We start from the raw sequence: 25,228 nt of genomic DNA, 5'->3' as shown, positions 1-25,228 counted from the left end.
CATCATTCAATATGCGGGCCGGGTTGGATAACCAAATCATTTCTATCAAGTGGATTCCCTTATCTATATAGGCATCCAGTAGCCAAGTCTGTTTTCCGATACGCCAGACCAGCTTCCTGAGTAGAATACGAAAGAAAGGCCATTCCCTGGATCCTCTAGCATCACTAGCTGTAAGCACTTTCAAGTACGGCACTATTTCTTGCTTGCATTGATCAAGTTCAAGACCAATCGGATGTAAGGAGGCTAAAAGCGGCCTCATTCGGTGATACGTGAATGTCAATCACTTGAAAGCACCTATCTCATCCCAGCACGGGAAGATATCTCTAAGCAATTGAACTAGATCTCAGTACCGTCTCTCCACCTAGGCGGCAATATCCTCAAAGCGAAATTCTTTCTATTGGTATATACCTACACATACACACACACATTCTATGCTATGCCTATGCTATGGACAAAACAAATCGTGAAGCATATTTTGAACTTGAACTAAAGCTCGAGGCAGAACCATCGTGGTATCCATAACCACCTCCAGCTATCCAGATCCATTCCATATTAGAGGGACTTTGAAGGCTTATTCCGTTAGTGAGCTTGTGAAGGCAAGGCGTTTAGGCGTCGGTTTCTTACGAGATAAGATATGTATGCCGGTCCAACTAAAGCAAGGGTGGTTTTGAGCTTGGGTTGAAAGCTAGGTAGGGCTTTTATGCTTGAAGTGCGGTGCCAAGAGTGGAATATCAAGTTCTGCTAGCAAAGAAAGAATCGAATGTTGGACTGGACTATAGTAGGTCTATTAGACTATTCTTACTAGAGGGTCCCCTAAAACTGGCATAACCGTCAAGGTGCCTGGCAAGTCAGAAGTCGCAGGATTGCATTATAAAGGGCTAAAGCGAGTTCACGTCATAGTAGAGCAAATTCTTGCCATAAGGTATATATACATACATCAGCATGGCCACCGTAGTAGCCAGCCCGAATGAAGCTGTCTGCGTTAACGCTTGGTATATAGATGCGCGCCTGCTCATCATAATAGTGCGCTCTGAAGATAGTCATTGCCAAAGACGAGATCGTTAGCACACGCGTGATATTTATCCTTATCCCGTAGCATAGCATAGTTGGCTATCTCTATTTCTTGAGCCTTCTGCAGGACAGCGCCTAATATCAGGATATCCTGGTCTAGGTAGGCGGCTAAATACTCTTTTCTTCGCTCGGCTATCAATTAGAGGCGAGGGTCACACCTTTGTGGTCAATCGTTCCCTTTCCTCAACCTATTCAAAAAGACCTATCTCTGTGCTGCATGCTTAGAGCTAAAGGTATTGGACCCAAGGAGTAAGTGACCAAGTAGGTTTTTGGTAGTAAAAGATTGGAGGAAGAGGCCGCCTAAATCAGATCACAGGATTGACTAGATCTTTCCGTTTCCGTTTGAGGAATGGCCAAAGCTCCATCCATAGAGAGGACAAGCATCATCCAATGGGTGTCTTCTCACTAGTGCCAGAGCGTGGAAGGATCGCCCCTTGGCCGGGACAGGGACACATCCTGATGTGAGAGACCGACCCTAGCCTAGGTAGTATTAGCATACATAGAACCAGAGAATCGAGTTGTCTTGTCACAGGAAACCGGAGAGCAGGAAACAGAACGGACCTTGTAAGAAACCTCCCATCACCACACCAAGGAGAAGGAAGCTAAGAAAAAGGAACCCTTCTTGGATTGTCTTGTCTATGAAACCTATCCTTACCAGCTAGGAATCTGTCTTTTCACCGGAAACCTTGCTTGTCTTAGTCATGAGTGTGTGTAGCCCATCCCATGTATTTGCTTCTCCTGATGTAGAATCGCGATCTGGATAGGCTCTATTCTCACCTGCACCAGAAAGAATAGTTGTCTGTCTAGTCTAGAGCCGCAAACTGCTTGCCCTCCCTTCTCCCGCTTTCTATAATAGTCAAAGTAAGTGGTAGTTCTCGGTTCCTTCCTGGGCTTGTAGAAGTAGAAGTGAGTATACCATCTCAATATCGCCATCTCAATCTCAATAGAAGGTTGACTGCTTGATATGTCAGCTGGTCTAAGTCTTCTCATCTCAGTTAGGAAAGGAAGTAGTCTCATCTCAGTTAGCGATGTGAAGCGGACCGCTCTCTCGCGAGCTCCCCTACGGGATTTAGAGGCGCGTGGAATAGTGCCGTTCAAAAGTATGATTCCATTCCAAGAAAGAGATCCGGCACAACACTGGCATTTCCCTCCTCCTCTTCTTTAGCACTGGCCAGGTTCCATACGGATGTACGTACCCTTCCGTTCAGAAAAGACAGTGGCATTCCCATTGGCGCATAGAGAAATGCTGTTCTTCTTCCAGTAATGAATGGAAAGCATTTGAGGTGTGCTATGCCAAGATGATCCGAACAGGCTGGGGATGGGGATACAATAGCGCCATGTTTTCCATTCTTTAAGAAAGGACGGCCGTATCCCGGTGACCTTGCCAGCTGCAGTGGGGTCTCCTGGTATGAAAGACGCACTTCGTTGCATTGCTCGCAGACTGGAATGCAAACCCGCAAGTTAGCTCCGTAAATAATTGGCGAGAGGAAAACAAACTTTCTAGAAAATGGATCCTAAGGAAAGTAAACGTCATTTTCGGGAACTAGTTGCACTCTGTCCCCTATCCTACCGCTAGTAGATCCCCTATGCCGGAGCATGAACAGAGAAAGCAGCCGTCTAGTCTAGTCCTTGTCCCGGTAGTATGAAGTTTGAATGGTCCATCGTGGAGCTCGACCTTGTTGAGTAGTAGCTTTCAAGCCTCCCCGGAAAGTGGAAAGCGATAGCAAAGACCTCATAGGATCTCTTTAAACGGGGTGCTTTTCCTTAGCGGCCTTTTTCTTTCACGTTTTGCCTTAGTCACAATAGTTGTCATGAACCCCAGTAGGAATCCCATATCTATATGAGCAGAGCATAGAGTCTTTTCACTTTTTTCTAATTGGCGCGGAGCGAAGCTTACTCCATAAAATCACTATTTGCTATCGCTTGCTTTGGCTATAGGGGGGCAGGCTGCCATCATGGTTGGTTGGACTTAGCCAGTTCATTGCGAGTACATTCTTTATATACATATGATACAACCATATCTAAATGGAACTTTTGTCACTATGCTCTGCTCTATAGGGAGAATCCACTTATTACTTACTTGTTTTTAGACTACTTCCCTGTAGTCTTTACTCGCATATAGTCAGTGAACTTGTCCTATCAACGACAAGTGGAATGCAATCATGGCTTCTTTTTCATGCAGTGATTGAATGAGGGAAATGCAGTGAAATGAATGCCCGGATGCCTGGACGAGGGAGAGCTTTTAGCTCGAATGAGGAAGAGCGGCTTGGTTGGATAGGGCTAGGGTTAGTGACACGGGATAGGACGGATGCGTAACGTTGAGGCTAACAAGTCTAGATAGAAAGAAGTATGGAACAGACCATTGAAGGAGAACGCTAGGACCGGTATATCCGTATTTCATAGAGCTAGATAGGCGAGCGAAACAAGTAGTAGTTTTGAGTTCGAAATAGAAGATAAGCGTTTAGTCAAGATACGTTTATTTAAAGGATAGGCATGGGAATAGCTGATAGACATTTGTGCAAGGGCAACAAGTAGTAGTTGGATATGAACCACCCACGGATAGCCAGGAATAGAACTAGCAAGGTAGCTTGACATGGTTTGTTAAGAAGTACCCTGAGTAGCTTTAGTAGGTGTTTGAGTAGGCCGCTAAGGAGCGAAGCGTTGTTCTAAACACCAATGGGATGAGATGGTTCCAATACAAGCTCTTCGATCTCTGTCTGCAGGAAGGTGACTCCCATACCTTCTTTTCCACCAGTAGAAATCCCAGGGATCCTGCGGAGAAATCTTAGTATCACAGGAGAGTGGATCGTATATCACGATTCGTAAGCCTCTTAAAGGCTTCAGCTGTCAGATCGATCGTCTGGGGACACAGATTCGCTCTACGAACTGGAATGTACCAGCAGAGCCTATACGGGGAAAGGGAGCAGCTGTTCTCAACCATCGCTCTTATTTTCATAAGTATAGCATCGCAACTCTATCGCCTGCCGAATCCTCTCGACGACTAGTCGGCTGTAGCACCAATGCAGCTACTACTTAACCACTCGGGTCCTGGCTTGTCTCTCCTTTTCAGGTCCAATTGGCTTACCACGTCTCATGTCCTCGATGAAATGGTGCTGTGGGTCGCCTAATTAGCTCGGCTCTTCACAAACCTGCGGCCTTGACTACGGAACCTAGCCTGCCAACTAGTTTATCAAGGAGCATATGCCTATGACTCTGTGATGCATGCTTTATGAGGGCTAAGAAGGATTTCTACCGGCATATGGGAATGCTTGACCTGAGCCTATCTTCTAGAGTCTCGCTGAAAAGATAAGCTAGTCCCTTGCTTTGGTGACAACTGCTAGCCTAGTTCATGCCTATTCCTAACTAAACCAAAGAAATGAAAGACTGACAAGACGAATGGGAAGGATATCTTCTTTGTTGTAGCTGAACTGATGTATGAATAAGGAGAGTGGGAATGTGGATTGGATAATAGAGAATCTTGATCCCCGACAGGGTGCTATTTCACGAACCTTCTTACATTGCCGAGAGTAGACAATCTCTTCTTGTTCCTTAAATGATAAGGATCTCGAGAATGCTTTTAAGTCAAGTAACTATCTTAAGCCGAAGGCCAATATCTCAAAGTGCTTACAACCTGGCAATCGTTTACTTCTTCTCTTTTGTTGAGGAAATAGTGCACTGCCTTGGAGAGGTAGTGTGCTATTGACGATCTAAAGTATTGGTGAGTGAGTTCAAGATAATAGAGAATCTCTATCCCGACAGGGAGCTAATTTCACTTGCTGTTACTTTGCAGAGGAGAAACTCTTCTTTTGTTCTTTGTAGTTCTTTTCTTGAGTTAGAGCTAGAGTTGTTTATGCAGCGGCTATTCATGCAGATATTGATCTATGCATTTTCTCGTTTCCCTCCTAAATAGAAGTTTATTCTTTTTTAATGGACTTGTTTTTTCCTCTCGATAGTACACCATAGTCCATAGTACTCAATAGTACTGGCTAGCCTAGCATTTTCAGGAGGAGTAGTGAACGAAATAGACAAAGACGCCGTAGGGTCTGGCTTGTCTTGCTTTGTTGATCCTCTGGTAATTTCTCGGAGGTGGGGCTCTTACGAAGTAGTTGGTTAAGATGTCCGCTAGGGAGTTGTTCTTGTTAGAATTTCTAGGCCTGTGCAAGCGAAGCGGTTTGATCCCGGTAGCCAACTGGACTTGGCGTAGGGATGACTTGCCTAGTGAGATAACATGAATTACTGAGTGACGGCTACCTCCGCTCATTAGTGGAAACTGTTTCTTCTTATTGTTATCACCGTAAAACTACTTGTTCAATAGTCCATACCGTAAACAAATCACAAGTCGTAATGGTATAAGCCTGGCATTTGATAATTAAGTTATTGCACTTTTTTAGAAACCCATTTTAATCCACTTTTAAGGCCACTTTAAATCGATTTGAAGGTGATCCCATCCCCTATCAGCAGGCTCGACTTTCCATTTAGTTCTATTCCATCTGTGCGTTACGTTCATTATGCTGTTTCCAAAACCTATCACTTATACCAGTGCAGATCTGATTTATGTGCATCCCCTCGCTGTGACTACTATTCTTGTGTACAAACCTATGGTGGATAAACCTCTGGGTGCATGCATATCTGTTTAGCCTAACTTGTCTTAGTCATTCCCACATTGAATCGAAACTCTCAATGCCTATTGAGTCATCATATCTCGACTGAGCGGAAACCAATCCAATAGGATAATCAATATGTTCTACTATTCCACTATATACCCTCAGCTTGTTCGATTGAGCCGATACCGAGCCCTTATCTTTTCAGAAGATGTGCAACTTTTTCTTTTTTGAATTTTCAGTCAACAATAGTAGATACAGGAGGAGGGGTGGTATTAGAGAACAATTAGTTGATTTGCCCTTTGCTTTTATTTCACTTCGAGGGTTACTTTCGTTCCAGCATTCGCTTAAGGATGAATAGTCATATCGGTCGGGACTTCTGTTGGATAGCGTACGTTCGCCATTGATTCCTTTTTTGAAAGGGATAGGTGCCCTTAATGTTCGTAACATGCCGTAGTGTTCGAACCTAAAGTAGTAGTGTATCACTTTCACTCGGTGAAGAGTCAAGACAAGGTAAGAACCCAGGGCTATTGATAGACATATTGGTTCGCTAGTTAGATTAGTAGATGCTTATTTCACTGAAAGATCAGATCTTATTTCTTCGAATTTCCTTTCCTTTAGGGTGATGGGCTGATCATCTCCCGTTGCTATGGGGGAAGTCACTGAGAGCTCTGACTCGGATGAGGTGGAAACTTGTCTCTTTCTCCTTCTCCTACCCTAAGTGCCGGTGTCAAAATCGAGATAGTGGTGATCCCCAAGAAAGCAAATGGAAATCCAATGCTCTTTCCAATGGAGAAGTCCAATTTGCGTATTCCGAAAGCGGAACTCCCCACCCCAAGCCAAGGAGCAGAGTCGACTGCCGCGCCCTTCTCTTTATTAAGTTAAGAAGTCCGTCCGACAATGATTGTCTTTATACAAAGGCATGTAAAGAAACATACGAAGATTTCTCAGACTAGGCAAAATGGCAGAGGATTTCCCAAGGAAGAAAACCATGAATTAGGCCGCGCCCGGTCTCTCTACAATTCTTCGAATACGCTTCCGGTCCCTATCAGCCAATTTGCTAGTATCCTTGCAGCCCTATCCTTCCTCAAGGCCCCAGCGGAAAGTGAAGCAACCCTCAACGCGGCAAGCTTCTTCTCGGGCTCCTCCTCAAATCAAACTTCTTACTCAATGCACGCGCCTCTAGCATTGGAAGCTCTTTCTCTGCTTAGCGCCCTGTCCTCCTTCTGTCACTTAAGGGCGTACTATACTAAACTAAGATATAGACTGCGGCACCCTTGACTTACTAGACCCTTACTATCACATAAGCCTGCCGACTCACTCACTCACCTTTAAGCTATCCACCAACTATGCTTGGAGCAGCAAAGCTAACAAACAGGAAACCATAGACCAAGCTTCTACGAACACAGAAACGTGAGAAGCAAGGCAAGACTTCTATTCATTCTCTCCGGCAGTAAAAACTTCCCACTTCACCCCTGCGAGCCTTACCTGTATCAAAGGATACATACCCCGACTCACAAAGAAGATATTCTATTCTATCCCTCAAAATTGAGGTGGACATAGAGCCGTTAGGGCCTACTGATCGAGGCAAAGAGAAATTGCTTTCTAAGGCCGGAAAACGGACTTCGCAACAAGCAAGACCTACCTTGAGAAAGACTTGTCTACGCTCAACATATGAGCCGGAATTCAAATGAACAGAGCTTGACTTCACTTACGCTACGCCCAGATATTTTATTATATTAAAGAGATTCGATCTTTTCGTAAAGGCAACGATATGAAGGAGTCTTCAGATTGCTCTGGAAGGAAACTCGAACTTTGGCGGCCTTATATTAAGAACAAGGGTAGGCATTCTTCTATATCTATTATTACAGCTTCTTCATTTGACGTTTAGGTGGGTTTATTATTTTTAGCTTCGCTAACGCCCCTCTAACTGATTTTTCAGTTCTCCTTTAAGTACGCTTGCCGATAGAGATTTCAATCCACTGAGACAGAACCTGGCAGGTCTTCTCAACCTCATATTTCGAAGCACTTTCACGTGTGAACCATTCTATTCTGGAGGAGCAGTACTCCGAACACAGGCCGTAATGGCAACCTCTCTATTGGTCATGGGTCCAATACAACTGATAGCCAAGTCTTCAATGGCACTGGCACTTTATGAGCTAGATAGATCCCATGACTTACTTGACCTTGCCCGAAGTCAACAAAGGTTAGAATGAAACCGTATCCACCAGCTGCTATGAACCAAGCAAAGGTGATCATATCCCGGTCCCGGCAAGCAAATAGGTCTATTCCCTCTAGTTCGAGAAATGAAATGTGGCTCTCCTATATATGCAAAGCAAAATGGAGTCAACAGTCTAGCTGGAGGCCAATGAGGTTGATCCTTGGTGCCGGAATCCGGATTTGCACTGAATAAACGAATATCTGATCTTTCTCCGAAGAAAACCATTGGGTGCCGGTGATGAACCAGATCTAGATCGGAAATCTTAGTTTGCATCTCCTGATCCTTCATTTTCAAGTATTGACCCTCGACCTTTGCTTTCTTCCCAATTGAGATATGCATTCCATTCAGATTCATAAGGAGTAGTTGGCTAAAGATCATCTGCCCCGGCTCTGTCACTTGATTGACATCCTGCACTTGTTTGTATTGACCATATGATTCTACTGCTATTGGGAACGGAGTGGAGCAATTCTCCGATCTCCAAGCGCATCCCCATATCTGGTTGACTTGTCATTTCTTGTCTTCGCTACCTACTACCACTGATCCCTACGATCTACTTGCTGCTAGAGAACGGGGATTCTTTGACAAGAGAAATTCCCTGCTTCTTCTCTAGATCTCGTTTACAGACCGGCCGGCCAGTCCTGCTTCAACGCTTGACTCGAATGAATATGCATTCCTAGAAGCGTCTTTGCTTTCTTTCCGTCTGCTGAAGCAAGGGGGTACCAAATGCGATTCCATACTAAACAAATAACGATAGCCCACTGAGGTTAGCGAGCCTGAAAGCCCTATTACTCAAGAAGGCTGGCTGTTCTCGAAATAGCTTTGATAGAATGGTTTCGTGCTAATGCTGTTTCCCAACCAGGATTCTAGCTACTAACACAATCAGCTCCCAACGACCTACTTGCTGCTACAGCTACTGGTACCAACCAATGCAATGCCGATCCCATTCCTTTCCTCTTGCCATGACGGATATCAGCTCCCAACAGAACGAGAAGAGAATACGACCGATGCCAAGAGCTTTCCTCGAACGATGACTGAGGAAACACATCCAACCTCGAATGCTGAGACAAGACCGGGCACACTTCTATAATATAATCAAAGTAATATAAGAAAAGGGCCGAGAACTTTGATACCAGTGGAGTGCGATGACATGATGACAAGGCCTAATCGACTCGACCTTCCAGAGCAGAGCGGATTCTCGACCTTAAAGAGCGGATTCTATACGCTTCAGGAGATGAAAAGCTTGATGAACCCCGACCCACTAGACCAAGTGAGTGATGTTGCATTTCGAGCACAGGCACCTTTGACCTAGCTTTCGACAGAGAGAGACAAATGGGAATGCCAGGCACAACTCTGTGCTTTGAAGCATGAGAGAACGAGAACATTTCCACTGCTTTAGTTGCTAGAACCCCCGCCCGGAAGACAGCACTCATCCCTTCCTTAATTAAGTAGTACTAATCCCATTCCTTTAGAAACCTGTCCTTTCCAGTGGAATAGCTTGCAGAGTAGAGTGATTTCCTTGCTTCATAGGTTTCAGGTTCAGAAGACTCTCTTCCCCGTATACTGTATTTACTAGTCAGGGCCCGGTGGAGCAATCTCGAATTCTCGTATATCAATGCTACATGAATGATTCACATAAGGGAATTCCAAGTGGGTCGAATAGGACTAGGGAGCTCGCTTCCATCTACTAAAAGTTCTCTACGGGTGGTTGGTTTACAGTACAGACAGTTTCCTAGCTGGCACTTGAGAAGTGCTCGTCTAGTTTAGTGATTCCTAGCGTAGAACCCTTCTGTATGAGAATAGTTTCCAGATTATGACCTTCTCTTTTGATTGAGTGAATAGCCATGCCATGGATTCTCTTTTCTGGGCTAGCTCTATACCATTTCCATTTCCATTTCCATTTCCATAGTAATAGTAATAGTAATAGTAATACTGCCTTGGTGAATCCCTTATCTTGTTTGCAGCATCATTCTCGATCCCCTTATTCCCTTCCCAACAAGCAAGAAGGAATCATATCCTACGGCTAACTCATCCTTATATGGCTCCCAGATCCTTTCCTTAAAGAGAATAAAAGGCTATCTCGAGGGATGGTCAGAGAATCGGTTTATCTTCACGGCACTAGACGGCACCTTTATGAGTGCGTATAAGCTTGCTTTAGAGCTAGAGCGTGCATCTAAAATAGTTTCATATCCCTTTCCATCGATCTTTCTTGGTGCTGTAGTACCCATTCCTGCTAGCTTGATCTGGTGGCCAGGACTATATATAATAGTTTATTGAGTGCTTCTTGGGTTGGTTCTCTTGAAGTGCATAGCCCGGCCCCTTTTCTCTTTCTTCCAACGGAAAGGGTTCTCTTCTGGTATGGAGTTCGACTAGAGCCTGCCGCTTTTCCAGGTTTGGGTGTGGGTGGATCTCATATCTTAGAGGACAGGGCGGGGCTTATTCCCAAGGTCAGGTCCCATGCCGGTGGACTTGAAATACGAAGATCTTAAGCTAAGCTACGGGGCCGGGAATATACTCCAGGTTGGGAGATCTGCCATCGGGCATGCAAGAAGCTATGTGCGCAGGGCATCAGAGGCTTACTCAAATGGAACATACGAATCCAACCTTGCTTGACTCTCTTTTTCATACTTGCCCTCGGGATCAGTGGTAGATTCGTAACGTTATTACTCATGGGTAGCAGATGATGGATCCATTTCTGTTGAAGCAGTGGAGTGAAGAGGAGGGTTGGGTCCCGCCTCACAACGAGCCCGGGTAGATAGATAGGTAGATAGTAGATAGCAGTCCGGATAGTGATAAAATCTGAAATAATCTTCTTCTTGATTGAAAGAAAGCCTGTGCCGGAAATAGAGAGAGTTCTGCTCTTGGTTGACATAGATCGCTCTACTCTCGAATTGACATACATAGAGTTGAAAACATACTCCTCACAAATGATCATAGTTCACTACTAATGAGCTGAGCGAGTAACTACTAACGAGCGAGTAACGACTAATGTTACGAGCATATTGACGAGCAAAAAGACGAATCTACTTGGTTCATATCATATGTTCCGCTCCGTTGACAGGTTCATATATGTACCTGATGTTCATGGAAACAACAGGATGATAATCCGTTGATGGGAAACTCACTTTGCTATGCTAGGAAACTGACTAATGAAACTAACAAGTTCAAGTGCTCTAGTCAAGTAGTAAGCTCCAGTGGGAAGCGCTAGTCCAGATAGAAAGAATAGACAGGAGGATTGCCAGGTTGGTTCCGCACAGGTGCATATCTGTAGCACGGGATTCCAGATCGTTGGTACCCGATGTTCAGTTCATGGGAATGGGAATGTAGGAAACTCTCTCTTCCGTCCGGAACATATAGATAGATTGATTGCTGTAGCAGCAAGTCAACTAGATCCAGTGAGGAATGAGAACCTTTCCGGGGGCAAGGGGGGGCGAAGCTACTAGCTACTATTACTATTGGCTATGGATGTCCTAACACGAACGGAGTCTATACGAGCAGAGGAAAGCGAAGCGTATTGGTTGGTTCGGATTTCAGCTGGTTCTATTCTAATCTAACTAGACTCGCATCATAAGTTTGCCTGCTTTCAAATCCCGCGAAAGTACTAGTACTAGTACTACTGGCAGCTCCTATATGAGGTTGATGCCACGAAGATTATCATATCTACATGAAAGGAAAGGAAAATGAATGTGATGCACACTAGAAAAGATACCAAGCAAGAGGATGTGCGCAACGTCGCGCTCGAAAGTCTTGTCTATGAAACCAAACCAACCCTAGTTCCGTGAGGAGGAAGACTCTCTTCGGTCGAGGGATGGATGGACTAGTGCCGTAAGGATGAGTGATGCTAGAGGGAAGTAGATCAATAGGTGCCGCTTGCTTACTACAGTGACAAGGAAATCAAACAAAGTAGTGGCCAGTCTCAAGAATGGGTGAGTCAAGTAAACTTGCCAGTATGCCGGGAAGCCGGTAATGCGAGGGTATCTCCAGTCGAAAGGATGCCGGATCCAACTAATACGGCTACGCTTGAGGTGAGGAAGAAGAGTGCTCCTACTCCTACTTCAGCTTCTAAGAATAGGCCGGCCCGGTGCTAACTCCACCTTCCGGACTGCCCTTCATCGGCACGAAAGTAAGATTGGACATGATAGACGGAAGCAGAATCGAGGCAGTATCAGTTTCCAGGTTTCGAGGAAGGAAATGAAATGTCCGCGGGGCTCTCTTATCTTCTTAAAGGATGAGTGTGTATACAACCAACCTATAATACGTATTTTCGAGGTTCCTATGCTATGGTATCCAGGTTCCCGTCAGGGAAGGGATAGGGTGCCGTGTTTTCCACAGAACAGTCTGGTGGAATCCAGTGGTATATAGAAGCTCTGTGCCCTTCTCTTTCTCCTGCAGCAATATGAACTCAAAGGGATCCTTTCCTACCCGGGACAGCTTCATAGCTCCTACCTTGACTCTTGATTTGCGCAAGAGTGCTCGTCAGTGATCTCCATTCACAAAAGTGGAAAGGAATGTTCCATTGCCACGAACAATATGGGCTTTCTCATGGATTCCCCTTTTTCTTCTACACATTATACTAATATAATTGGATTGGGAATTCGCAGGAATGGGTATTGAGAGGAGGATCACCATGGCCAAAACAGCTCTTGTCAGCGACAAACTCTATGATTTGCCAATTCCAATCGATTTGCATATCAGCAAGCAGGGATGAGCACATCTGGAAACCTTGACTTCCTCTGGATGCGGACCAATATATGCATAAACCTTCGTTGGCTGGGTTCTCGTTTCTCATCGAGAGTGTTGAGACTATCTTTCAAGGAAGCTTCCCAGCATGACCTTTCCCTGAATTGGCGTATAGTGAGGTGAGTATCCGGGTATCATGACAACTCCAGTCAAGCACTGGGCAATACCGGCACTTAGATGGATTAGATGACTTTTGATGATCTGCCTTTACTCGCGGGCACTGGCCACTTACAGAACCTATACATTTCCAAATAGGAGATGAGAGAGCCCTTGATCCGGCGCATGACTCTCACGAATGAGAAGCTCAATAGCCATCTATCTAGAGAAGGAACTAATGCCACTGATAGGAAATCCATAGACCGTACGCCCACTTACCACTCTACCACTTCAATTCCATGACGGACTTCACCGATACCTAGCTTGAGAGAGATCGATCACTGGCATGTGGCGTATATTTCCGAGAGAAAGAGGACTTAAAATTCACCTTTACCCCTTCTATCACTAGAAGTAAAGTTCGATGAGCTCTTAACGGAGCTATGCCTACTTAAGTATAAGTGTGTGTGCTATGGAATAGTGCCGAGAATAGGTGTCTTTCACATGGAGTGCGCCGGGAATAGGTGTCTTCTTAGAGGTGCCGTGACTGTGGGGTGCCGGGCCGGGCCTATCCTCTATTTACGAGAATTTAGGAGCAGGAAATAATATAGCTAGTGATTATCCAGATCTAGATGAGTAACCTTGGGAAGGTCTCCGCTTTCTCTTTATGTGGGCCTATTCTATCACGCACGACTAGAATGCGACGAGCAGACTTCAACCGGCAAGCAAGCAAATACTTCTCTTCTTAAACCGGTCTTAGTATTTAGTATAAGGGAGGCAGGTCAGAGAGTTGGGAGCTAAGGGCGTATGGTCGAGAATGAATGGGTCGAGTTGAATGCCTTGCCATTTCCGTATTGATCTGCGTGTGTCACATGGATTTTCTCATTGAATTCATAGCCGGCGGATGCGAGACACACCTCTTTCCCAAGATGCCTCAGCAATATATCAGATATGGGCTTCCTTTTTCTTTGCTATTGCTATGGGAATTCATACTTTGATTAGCTTAGAACCGACTCTTCTATTCCGTATAATCTATCCTTGCTATATAGGATTTTATGCTCAGTCATTTCATTCATTCTATCGAGGGTGCGGAAGTCCTGCAAATAGCGGATCAACTCTCTTCGAAGGATAGATCCGATGAGTATGTGAATTGGTTCGTGGATCGTAGTCAAACAAGTCTTTATGCCAATGGGAAAACGGAATTGTCCATAAGAAAGGACCAGAAAAATGCACATTGAGAATTCGGAGATTTCCTTAATTTCGAATCATTGTGTCCACTTTGGGAAAGATAAATTCGCAAACAGGTACTGATCCATTTGGTTAGCTGGATAGGAGCCGCACACGATCATCCTGTGAAATATTCTAGAAATAACTGGACCACCATACAAGATTTTATGCAGAGTCCGCCAAAGTCAAAAGACAGTAGGAAACCCCGGAAATCAAAAGGTCTCACTAGAGATTCCCACAAACAAAAGAGAGATTAGGAAGACCGCTCCTTTGCGAACTTGGATGGCATGGCATTTTCAGCAATCTGTTTTGTGGATGATATCCTTCCATACCAGGAGGATCTGCTGGAGAATCAAGGGTCCATTCCAATAGACATAGTGCAAGAGAAGAGAATTGGGTGACTTGAATATGCAGCAATTTGCCCGGCTATGGATAGGCAGGCATTCCTTTCTATGGGCCACCCACTGCTCCTAATCAATAAATTGCTTTAGGACAAGAGTCATGTGTGACCAGATTGGAAACCGAATTCCATTCCTGATGAGAAGAGAAACTATCTGATATTCCTCCTATTCCGGAAGGTTTTCTAGCCACCTGCTTAGAGATTTGACGGACTACCAATCCAAATAGCAGTCAAGAAAGAATCCAAGTTGCAGTCAAGATAGATGGAATGGACTAGGGCGCAAGGAAAGAGATCCAGAACGAGACCGATCATTCATTCCCTCTTTCTCTGGCCAAGCTATTCAACTGTCGACTATTCTCACTCCCCTGCCCCTGCTAGACTCAACTCACACATATCGACTCCACTGGAGAACCTGGGACCGGCACACTCAGTTGAGATGAAGTCTGTTGACTGCCGTTGATTCTCTATGTGCTCAGGTGCTTCAAGGGCGCGACTACCCGAATAGAGATTGTCTAAGGGCAAAGCAAAGGTTCCGCCTCAGGCTTCGATCACATGGAGGAGGGTGTTTGTGCTGCAAGGGAAACTCTTTTGGCGGGTCTGATCTGGCGCATTGGAGATGGTTTAAGCACAGCAAGTTTGGGTGGACTACTGGATCCCAAGGTTCGAAGAGAGAGAAATTCCCTAATCGGCCTAACTCGATTGTGAGGGATCTACGGAAAGCTGATGGGAAGTCATGGGATGAGCAAGTAGTGCGGAATGTGTGTCTTCGTTGTGATGCCGACGATATCCTTAAGATAGATTCTTCTACCGCGGGGGAAGCTCCAAGGACTTAAGTAAGCCAACTTCATCCGGTATTGAGGAGTCCGTCCCCCAATTTCCCACGCCTCTTCGTTCTCCCCATTTAGCTAAGTTATGAGTTCGCAAAAAAGAAATCTGATTCTAGATCGGGTTGGAGTCGAGTTGCCAACTAAAGGCCCAGTCAAAATAACCTACTGGGTTGAAGCTACTGGTATAAGACCCGGCCTCTCTACTTGGACTATCCTATACGTTACCCGCTTTAAAGTGCCAGTCTTCTCATCTCGATAACCAATCCAGGTAAGATTAGATCCATGCTTATACGAACTCAAGAAAGTAGCCCTTGCCCTGAACCAGAATCAAAGCAAACTCAATCCTCACAACTTAAAGGAGAAACTAGGAAATAGAGCTAGATAGGCTCTATACACGCTCGAAAAATCATAGTAAAATATAGAAGTGATGAATGCTGTGAATATTCCTTTCTTCTCCGTAAAATTGAGTCTATCAATCAGTCCTTTTCTGAACTGATTTCTATAGCCCTGCTTCCCTCCCGCAATCGGAGTGAAACTACCATAAAATAAAAGGTTTGTCTGGAAAAGAAATAGTGCCACTGGCAGCCACTATATGAGTGAGATAGACTTGATTCTTTCTCTGGCTGTAGAATTGACATAGAACTAGTTTTTCTTCCCAAGGCCCAATTCTTAATGATTGAGGAAATGCACGCTCACATAATGGGAAAATCACGTATAATCCTTACGAGAAATCTCCTACTTTCCTGGAAGTGCGCCAGTTCGAGAAATATCGTTGATAGAATGAATGCTCTTACGCGCTAATGAATGATGACTTATTTAAAGAATTTCTTGATATCTTGCAGAATGGTTTTCATGCTAATCTGAATGAATTTCAACTTATGCGCTAAGAGAGACTCTGGTGGAATCAAACCAGTCTCTTGGGAAAATAAAATAGATGGCCAATGAGGTGGAGACAAACTTAGAAATGGATGGATCTCTTTGTCAGCTTCTTGTTTGAGAAAAAGAGTAGTGACTCGCTGGATTGAGATTTCTAGGAAAAAGAGTTGCGAACGAAATCCTACACTCCCTGTAGGTGGGGCTGGGCGAGAAAGGGTCCCCTCTGAAGCCTATAAGTTAGTAAGCAGGCCAAATATTCCACCGGGGTCTTTCTTAGCAAACTCATTGATGGCAGTACCTAACTAAAGAAGAATAGCGCTCTTTCTTTCTTTCAATTACGTTTCTTGAATGGTTCTGCACTTAGATCAGTCAGTACACACGAAACCCTTTAATCAAGTGAGTGCCACTTTAACTCAGCTCTTTCCTAGTGATCTTGATTGTCCCTAGAAGCATCTCTTATTTTCATATAGAAATTCCATGGTTTTGTGGTCGACTGCACAGTTGAGAGAGAAGTGCTATTGATTTAAAGAAATCCTCTTCTAGATCGGGTTGGAGTCGAGTTGCCAACTAAATGAGATCACAGTAGGTTAGCCTCTGCAGTCGAAACTATCTATGCGTGCGATAAAGTAAAGTAAAGTCGGTCAATCGATTAAACTATTTCTGTATAGGGGCAGCCGGGCCGTATTAGCAAGCGTGACGTGCCGGACTGACCCAGCACGTCTTTCTTTCCTGGCAACAGAAGATGCACAAAGTGGTTTCAGTAGCACTACCGAGTTCGCATCAGCGATTTTATCACCAAACAAGCAACGGATTGAGCAACTAGCGCTAGGCGCATCCTCTTGCTTGGAATCAATGGGTTTTGTCAATGAATTAATCTAATCTACCGGCATCGGAGGGAGCTGGAGGAAATAACACTTTTTGATGGACGGGAGCGGGAGGGAGTCAATTACAGAAAGAGTAGAGACGGATATGGGGACTGTAGCTCCGACCATGTCAACTATGATGCTCTCGCTGCTGCCAGTCCTTTCACCAGTGAATGCTGTCATGCGCTACTTCCCGAACCTCCGTGTCTAGGTCCTGCCGAAAAAGACTGCAAATGATTTACCATCCATCCCACTCATATAGGTACGTTATCGGATTTTTCGGATCGGGAAATGGATCGAACCGCGCGAAATGGTCGCCTCGGAATACAGTACAGGGCGCAACGGAACCAAGGTTCTTTGTTGGCGTGTTGCGTAACAAGGGCAAGAGGGGGTGGAAGCGTTCGCCGACTTTGATAGGCAACGCATTGCAAGCAAATAGAGCAGAGAGCTGACCCTTAGTTTCTATTAGAGTCGCGAGCTTGTTGTAGTCGGTCCTAAAGGGAAAACCTTGCAGCTTACTTGCTATATCCCCGCGTCCTTGCACGGCTCGTTTTCTTCGAGCCCTGCTTCTCCCTTCCCCCTCTCCCCAGGAACCGACCGTTTGGAGTATAGCCAAGTGGTAAGGCATCGGTTTTTGGTACCGGCATGCAAAGGTTCGAATCCTTTTACTCCAGAGCATACTTACTTATTCTAGTTCTAGAAAAAAAAAGAAAGTATCATCCCTAAATGAAAGTAGATTTACATTCTTATTCTATTTCTAGGGGGAATGTTGAGGCAAACTTACGATGCTGACAAGCTGGTTAGGTGCCGAGTTGGATTAGACATCGCAGGTTTCAGTTTAAGAATTGGGAAGAGGTTAAGAACCTAGTGGAATCCACTGCGAGGGGAAGATTAGGGTAGATGAGTACCGAGCGGAAGAAGAAACCTATCACGGCTAATTCCGTGGTTCAAGATGTGGTTTCCTGTGCGTACCTTGAGCTGCTGGAGGAAGAGGACGGGTGGGATGCCTGTAGAGAAGTGCGGTCAGAAACCAAACCCATTGACTTCTTATTGTTCTTTAGGGTGAAGTCAGATTCGTAAAACAAGGCAGCAGATAAGCTAAGGCGATACATAACTCTCCTCAGTTTAGAAGACGATATCTTTCCCCCTTAAACCTCAAGGAAGAGAAGGGCTAAGCATATACCAGTGTTTTCCCAACGGCACGAAGCGAATCTTGCAAGCCCTACGCCTAGATTGATATTCACAAGAACTACTACGTACGGTATTCACAAGAACAATAAGTTGAGAGGAGGAGCAATAAAACAGGACGAAAGCAGTGGGAAGAAAGCGATGCCCGGGCGATGGTAGTACGAAAAGCTCGACTCCTTTGGATTCCGGATTAGAAGTAGCTCCGGCTGCGGCTAGAAGGCAGTTATCATAATTTGAGGATGATGGATCAAGCTAGATCGTATTATAAAGGAACGAGGCCCATCTATATCTATATCTATAGTAGGTGGGTCCCAGCTCTTTTTTTCACGAGGGTCAGTGCTAAAGCTCCTAAGTAGTCCACTATACAATAAAAGAATCGAAGCCAGAGGAAACAAGTGAAGGTGGATCAGCGATTCCTGCTCAGGTGGTTCCAAAACTATAAACTATTCCTCTACTCGCTATGCGAAAAAAACCTGATAAAATAAGTATAGTCTAGATCGTACTCATGAAACTCATATAAGAACAAGGTATTGAAATTCATCTTTACAGATCGGAGGAAGAGTAGGTTATTCAGCCCGAGACTCGAGATGATCGATCTTGAAATGAGAAGAGAAGGACCCACCCAATAAATAAACTATTCCAATGACTTTGTTCGCTTCCCCTGAGGCAACGGCTGTACTCGGCACACAGACCTGGCTTATGAGCAGGATTTTTCAGCCAAGCCAAGTGCGTATGGTTGCTACCTGTATTCTGATAGGCCACTTAATGACACTGGCTCCCAGTTATTGACTTATGAAGAATGGCTTCTCGATGGAAGAGAAACAATAATAGGAAAATAGGAAGCTGCAATCAGAACCGGCTAACTAGACAAAAGGAGAGAGATTGGCTCAGTTCAGTAGGAGGAATTTCTACCGATTATTGAGTGGTTTGTTTCCTTTCCCCTGAAAGGTAAAATGGTTTATTTGCACCTGTAGTGGGACACCTCTCCCAGCTCCCAGCCAGGGTTCAAGCAGGAAACTATGTTAAGGAGCTGATCCGAATACAGATACAAGGCCCCCACTCATCACAACGAACGGTGAGCTTTCCCACTAGCCTTCACAGGAGCAGCACAATCATGGCCAAAAACAAAAAAAAAGATATCGTAGTACGAGAAAACCAATGGCATTTCTCTATTCTAAGTCTAAGTCTAAGTAGTTTCTTCTTTTCTTTTTAGAGGACCTGGCCAACTCTAATTCCAATGCTGCAATCCTATTGGTTTACTGAATGAGGGTGGGTAGACCGAAACGCTGAAGTGTTGTTATTTACTTCCTTCGATAACATAGATTGTCCACTCTTATGCCCCATGCATAAAAATGGCTTGTGCTTTAGAATAAAAGAATAGAAAAAAAGTAGGTGGATCGGGATCGCTATTACGAGTATTCGAGTTCTTGTTTTCCTTTCCTTGGAAAGGGAATTATTTCATGAGAAGTGCACCGGTAGAAATTGGACTAAATATGATCTTGATCCATAGCTCGTCCACTTTCTTGATAAACGACTCGATGCATTGCATTTTCTCTTCCTTGCCGCTGAGACATATCAAAAAGATCTATTACTAAAAGGAGATTGGGATCATCCTGTGGTTACCGGATGATGGGAATAACTAAGCAGAAATTAGGAAATGAGCACGAAATGTCTATAAATGAATTTTCTCATTATTTGTTATTTCCGGGTCTTTTCGTTGCATTCACTTACAACAAGAAACAACCACCAGCGTTTGGTGCAGCACCTGCATTTTGGTGCATTCTTCTTTCTTTCCTTGGTCTTTCGTTCCGTCATATTCCAAATAACTTATCTAATTACAACGTATTAACCGCTAATGCACCTTTTTTTTATCAAATCTCAGGGACATGGTCTAATCATGAGGGTAGTATTTTCTCATGGTGTTGGATCCCAAGTTTTTATGGATTCCTTTTTTGTTACCGGTACCGGGGTCGACCCCAAAGCCATAATGTCTCAAAACGCAGAGGCTATAGAGAAACTTTTATTTTTTCCTTTGTCTCGAACTTCGTGAAGAACTCCATTCTATCTCTCCAACAAAAAAGTGGAGCTGCGCCCCAGTTGTACACTCCCTTCGTTCGGAGAACCCTTGTTGATTCTGAACTTCGTTCGCAAAGTAAGCGTCCTTTTAACGGGCCAGCCCTTTTTAATGCGCCGCTTGACCCAGTTTTGAAAATGAGCTTTGCTCTTCTGGGCGCTGGGCGCTCCCGTGGTTCGCGAGAAGGAAAAAGGACTAATCTTTTGTTACATCTGGCACGAGATGAAAAAGAGAGAGCTTCGTCTATCGATGAACAGCAGATTGACGGAGCTCTTGGCATTGCTTTGTTTTTCTCTCCTTTCCTATCAGCGAGTTCCGATCCTTTTGTTCGAAATTTCTTCGTTCGTACCGAACCGCTTGCAGAATCAAATCCTGTTCCACAAGATCCTATATCAGCTATACATCCTCCTTGCATTTATGCCGGAGACGTCGCCAGTGCTATGGGCTTTGGGTTATGTAGATCAAAAATGATGAATGGGATTGTGGCACTCCACTCGCCGCCAATGCGGAAGGATGCCGCCGAAAAGAATGGAACGCTGCTTCGCTCTGCTGGATGCGTCGGATCCCATATAAGAAGCTCGCTCTTTACCCGATCATTCAAACATTTTGTGGGCGGCGCGCCTGCTCTATTGTTGCGTAGCAATAGAAGCCTGCTTCGGCGGCGCTTTTTCGCCTTCTCTTCGCTCTGGACAGGAGCGCTAATGGACACGGGGAGGGAGCAGGCGAAGCGTGTTGTCGTTCGTAATGGAAAGAAAGACACCACTACTTCGCCTCTTTGTTGGACCGCCGGCGCGAACACAGTGGTCTCTGACCAGGACCAGGAACCAATTCGAATTTGGATCTTGACATGTTGGTTGTTTTTAACCGTAGGCATCTCGCCAGGAAGTTGGTGGGCTCATCATGAATTAGGTCGGGGTGGCTGGTGGTTTCGGGATCCCGTAGAAAATGCGTCTTTTATGCCTCGGGTATTAGCCACAGCTCTTATTCATTCAGTAATTCTACCCCTTCTTCATTATTGGACCTCGCTTCTGAATATTTTGACTCTTCCATGCTGTGTCTCAGGAACCTTTTCAATACGGTCCGGATTGCTAGCTCCCGTTCATAGTTCTGCTACAGACGATACACGAGGAAGATTTTTATGGCGGTTCTTCCTTCTAATTACAGGCATATCTATGACTCTTTTTTACCAGATGAAGCAGGTCCGTAGAACCTATAAAAAAGAGATGGTTGTGGCGCGAAGTACTCTTGTGCACCTACGTCACCCGGCTCGCGCGCAACCCCGCCCCGTTATGTTATGGAAGAATTTAGCTTCTTGCTGGGCTGGTTATTCCGAGCCAGCAACTGGCTGGCTGCCGGATTTCGTCCCGTCCGTAGCGCTTCGGAAGTCACTCTGGCGTGGCGCTGCTGGATACTTCTGATCAATAGGAATAGGAGGAAAAAAAAGCTTATGATGAGCATCTATTGGAGTCGATCATTTCCAAGATCTAATTCGAGTTTCTTATTATGTAGTGGAAACGCCTTACAATCTTCAGTTTTACGCTTACGCTTAAGGGAAGAAATGTTCTTGGTGGATGCAGGCCTTGGTACCCCAAAAATTTGTATGCAAGATGAGCTTACAGGACTGCCAATCAAGCGAGCCACCAGGTTTGAGAATAAGGTGGGATCCAAGAATGTAGTGGCTGGTGAATCACTGATCAAAAAGCGGATTTTTGAGAGATTCTTCATCGATCTAGTGGCCGGTGAATCACTGATCAAAGAGCGAGCAGCCGCCGGGTTTAATGATTTTGTGGGATCCCTGGATGTAGCGGCTGGCGAACCGCTTCTTCTTCCACAAAGATTCAGACAAAACCGAGCTTGGATAGAACTGAAGAAGATTTGGCGAACGAAGAAAAAGGTAAAAGGGTTTCAAATTAATAAAATAGAAGGAGGTTATTCAGTAGCCATCGCAGGTTTCATTACTTTTCTTCCATTCAAAGCTAAAAAAATAAAAAGGATAGCGAATGCTCGATTCGCCATTGATAGCTTTATCCCTAAAAGGAGGGATATTGTGATAAGGCAGATTCAAACAAGAACTTAATGACAAGATAGAAAAAATTATTAATAATCCGAAGCCCACCTTAATCCATTTTGTTGAGGATCTTGCACTTATTCCGGCCCTATATTTACATAGCCAAGAAAGGCTCTGGTGATCATGCGTGACTGCGGAGCGCCTATCGCCCTGGCACGGCACTCAAAAATGCTGGGTTGGGCCAGCAAGAAGACTTCGACTAGGGAGACGAAGAATGGAATTGAAGAAGGCAGCATAGTCTAAGATAACAGAATGGAACACCAACCAACGAGTAAGTGGTGGATTTGGATGGAGTCTCGCAGAAGAAGAGTACGCGCGCTAGCGCGCCCCAAGACGTCAGTCCTTTTTCTGCTTGCTGGCCAAGGTCAGTTTACTGAATCCCTTCCAAACACCAACCCAATCTCCATTCCTTGATGGGAAATGAGCAAGACCATATGTTTCTAAAAAATATAGCCCCTATATAAACCTAGCCCTTACTACCCGAACTTCTGACCTTCAAATAGGACTAACTGCCCGAACCCGCTTGCTTATCTTCTACGATCTAATTAAGTTAAGCAGTGGTTATTTTTTTTTTAAGTGACTAGAACTTCTATTAACTACTATTCTAGCACCCAGCTGTGCCATGTGTTTATTCTATTTTGCAGGTATTCCTTTGAATAACTCATCTTTTCAGGTAAGAAAATTGGAAGATCTTCTTAGTCATAGTCAGCCTATCTGTATTCTTATCCTATAGTGCGGATCCAATCAGATTTTATGAAGCCAAGGCCTGACATCCATTGTGGGGATTTTTATCGGGAGACATGGCCTGGTGGTTTCTGATCGAGATTCCTAATCAATAGGGCGAAGAGCTCTTCGCATGATCTGGTCCTACCTTTTTTTTTCTACGCTATTTTTTTTCCCCTTCTCGGCTGCTGTCCTTACTCCGGATAAATTGGAACACATTGATTCCGTTCGTTCCTGCCCTTCGCTTCAGGCCATAGTGCTTCTGAATTATTTCTATACCCCTTTGATGATGCAGCCTCTGACTCTCGTGGGTAAACTCCTACTTGATTAGTCAGAACTTCTCTGTCTCAACTCGTGGACCTATCTATCTTCTTCTTTATAAGAGATAGGGGTTTGCTATTCTCACGGATTGCTCATATTTATTTACCCTACCCCATTTCAAAGTTTGTGCCTTGTTTCAGCCCGCCCTTCCTTCATCTGAACCTTCCAGTACTAATCTATCTTTATGGGGAAGACCCCTCATCTGACCTCCGAGCTACCCTGTCAATTGTAAAAAGTAGTTGAGTCGTGTCTCGCAGGAGCAAAAAGAGTGAAATGAGGACGTAAGCCCCCCACCCCAGGTCTTCCTCTTCCTTCTAAACTAATTGCTTTCGCTTGACTCTTCCAGTAAAAAAGTATACTGAGTGGTTGAAGGAAAGCGAAAAGGAATGGCTTTTTCATGTACCAGATCCGGTGAGCCAGACATCAAGCAAAAATGGACATACAATCAAAGAGTAAGGAGCAGTTATTTGCCGGGTGGATTGATCAGAGCTGCAAGGGGAGACTCGGTTATGGTGCGATAAAGAGCTTGCTTCAATGCTCGGATTCAGGTAGAAAGTAAGAGCAGTAGCATATTCATAGGAGAGCTTTGTACTTTAAATTAGTAGTCCCGGTAGTTGGAAAAAAGCTCTGAATACAGATTCAAAACATCAAGATAGGTAGTCCGATCATTAGTTGGCCAGTCATAGCAATTTAAGTAGAAAGCTAGCTTCGGGATCAGATCATTCAACTAAAGCTGTCAGGCCGGGTAGGCTTTGAGGAACATTGGGGGTTCCTTATGTTGTGACTGAGCAGATATGTCTATTGTGCCCGGCAAAAACGGATTTGCAAGGAGTTTGCCAAAGGCTTTCTCATTCGGAAAAACAATTCAAAGTATATTTCCCTTCTCCATTCTCTGCTCGGATGATTGCCGCTTGTGTGAATTTCATTGCTGCGGGTCCCGCGTGTGCTCGAATAAGATTGTTTTAGGATTCTATTTAGTTGAATTTATTGACTCCGCGGTGCTGGTTATCGAGTTTATGGCGCCGCCGACCATCCAATCCAATCCAAAAAGTAAAAGATGGCGTCGGCATTTACTTATTATGCTCTCTTCTAATATAATAGTGGTCCCCCAGGTTGGTATTCAGGTTGTAAAATCCTGATAGGAAAGAGTCGACTGTTAGACCTTGTTTTTGTAATGGCCTATCTTCTTTAAAAAGCCGAAAGATAAGGATTTCTAAAAACTTTTGCGTTCCGGATGCTGGTCTCATGTTTGATCTGGTAGCGATTAAAGAATGAATCTTGCTCTGGCGATCATGGTGGGATTGGTACACCTCTATACGCTGTAAAATGAAGGTACTCTTTAGTTCATGCTACGACCGCCGATTGTTCCTGTGACCACACGCCGTACCAACAGAAAACTATCAACCTATCGGTATGGTTTGTTGTTCACGTGTTATGATCTCGCTCATCAGATTGTTCCCCCCTCCCCTGGTCAATGGCGGTGAGTTGATTGACCAAGGCCTTCCCTTACGACGATGGAATTTCTTCCATCGGCAAGACTTTGTTTGTCTCCTTCAACTTTAATGAAAAGCCTAGTCTCTCGATACTAACTAATTAGTTAGGAGAGGTGCTTACTTTTCTTTTGTAGTTAAGGATTCATACCCCATCCCATTCCTTTTTCTTTTCAAAGAAAACCTTACCATTTGAGTTTTGGGCCGCTGTTACCATTTCCATTTCCGGAACCTAACTAATACTTAGTTGTTTCCATTTCCTCATCTGGTGATAGATCCTCATCTTCTTCTGGCTCAAATCCCTTTTTCATATCCAGGGCAGGCTTTAGGTACGCTTTAGTTTTAAATCATTAAAGATATGCTCGACCTCGTTTATGTCCATGGTACCATCGTACGTACCTTCTACTATCAACCAGATGAGATAGGGCTTTGAAAGGTCAGAGTCAGT

General features: G+C 44.6%; 1 protein-coding gene across 1 annotated transcript in view; it reads left to right on the top strand.

Moving 5' to 3' along the window:
* The first annotated feature begins 9,537 nt into the window (after window positions 1-9,537).
* LOC118473868 (probable cytochrome c biosynthesis protein) overlaps window positions 9,538-25,228 on the top strand; it is a 23,682-nt gene continuing 7,991 nt past the window's right edge. Inside the window, exon 1 of the mRNA XM_035963643.1 lies at window positions 9,538-25,228. This exon is cut by the window's right edge and continues 7,991 nt beyond it. Coding sequence (XP_035819536.1) covers window positions 19,731-21,596 — 1,866 coding nt within the window. The 5' untranslated portion in view covers window positions 9,538-19,730 and the 3' untranslated portion in view covers window positions 21,597-25,228.

This window comes from Zea mays, unplaced genomic scaffold, assembly GCF_902167145.1.
Source record: "Zea mays cultivar B73 unplaced genomic scaffold, Zm-B73-REFERENCE-NAM-5.0 scaffold_155, whole genome shotgun sequence".
Classification (NCBI taxonomy): domain Eukaryota; kingdom Viridiplantae; phylum Streptophyta; class Magnoliopsida; order Poales; family Poaceae; genus Zea; species Zea mays.
Note: the sequence above shows the minus strand (reverse complement) of the source record. Positions and strands in the feature narration are given on the sequence as shown.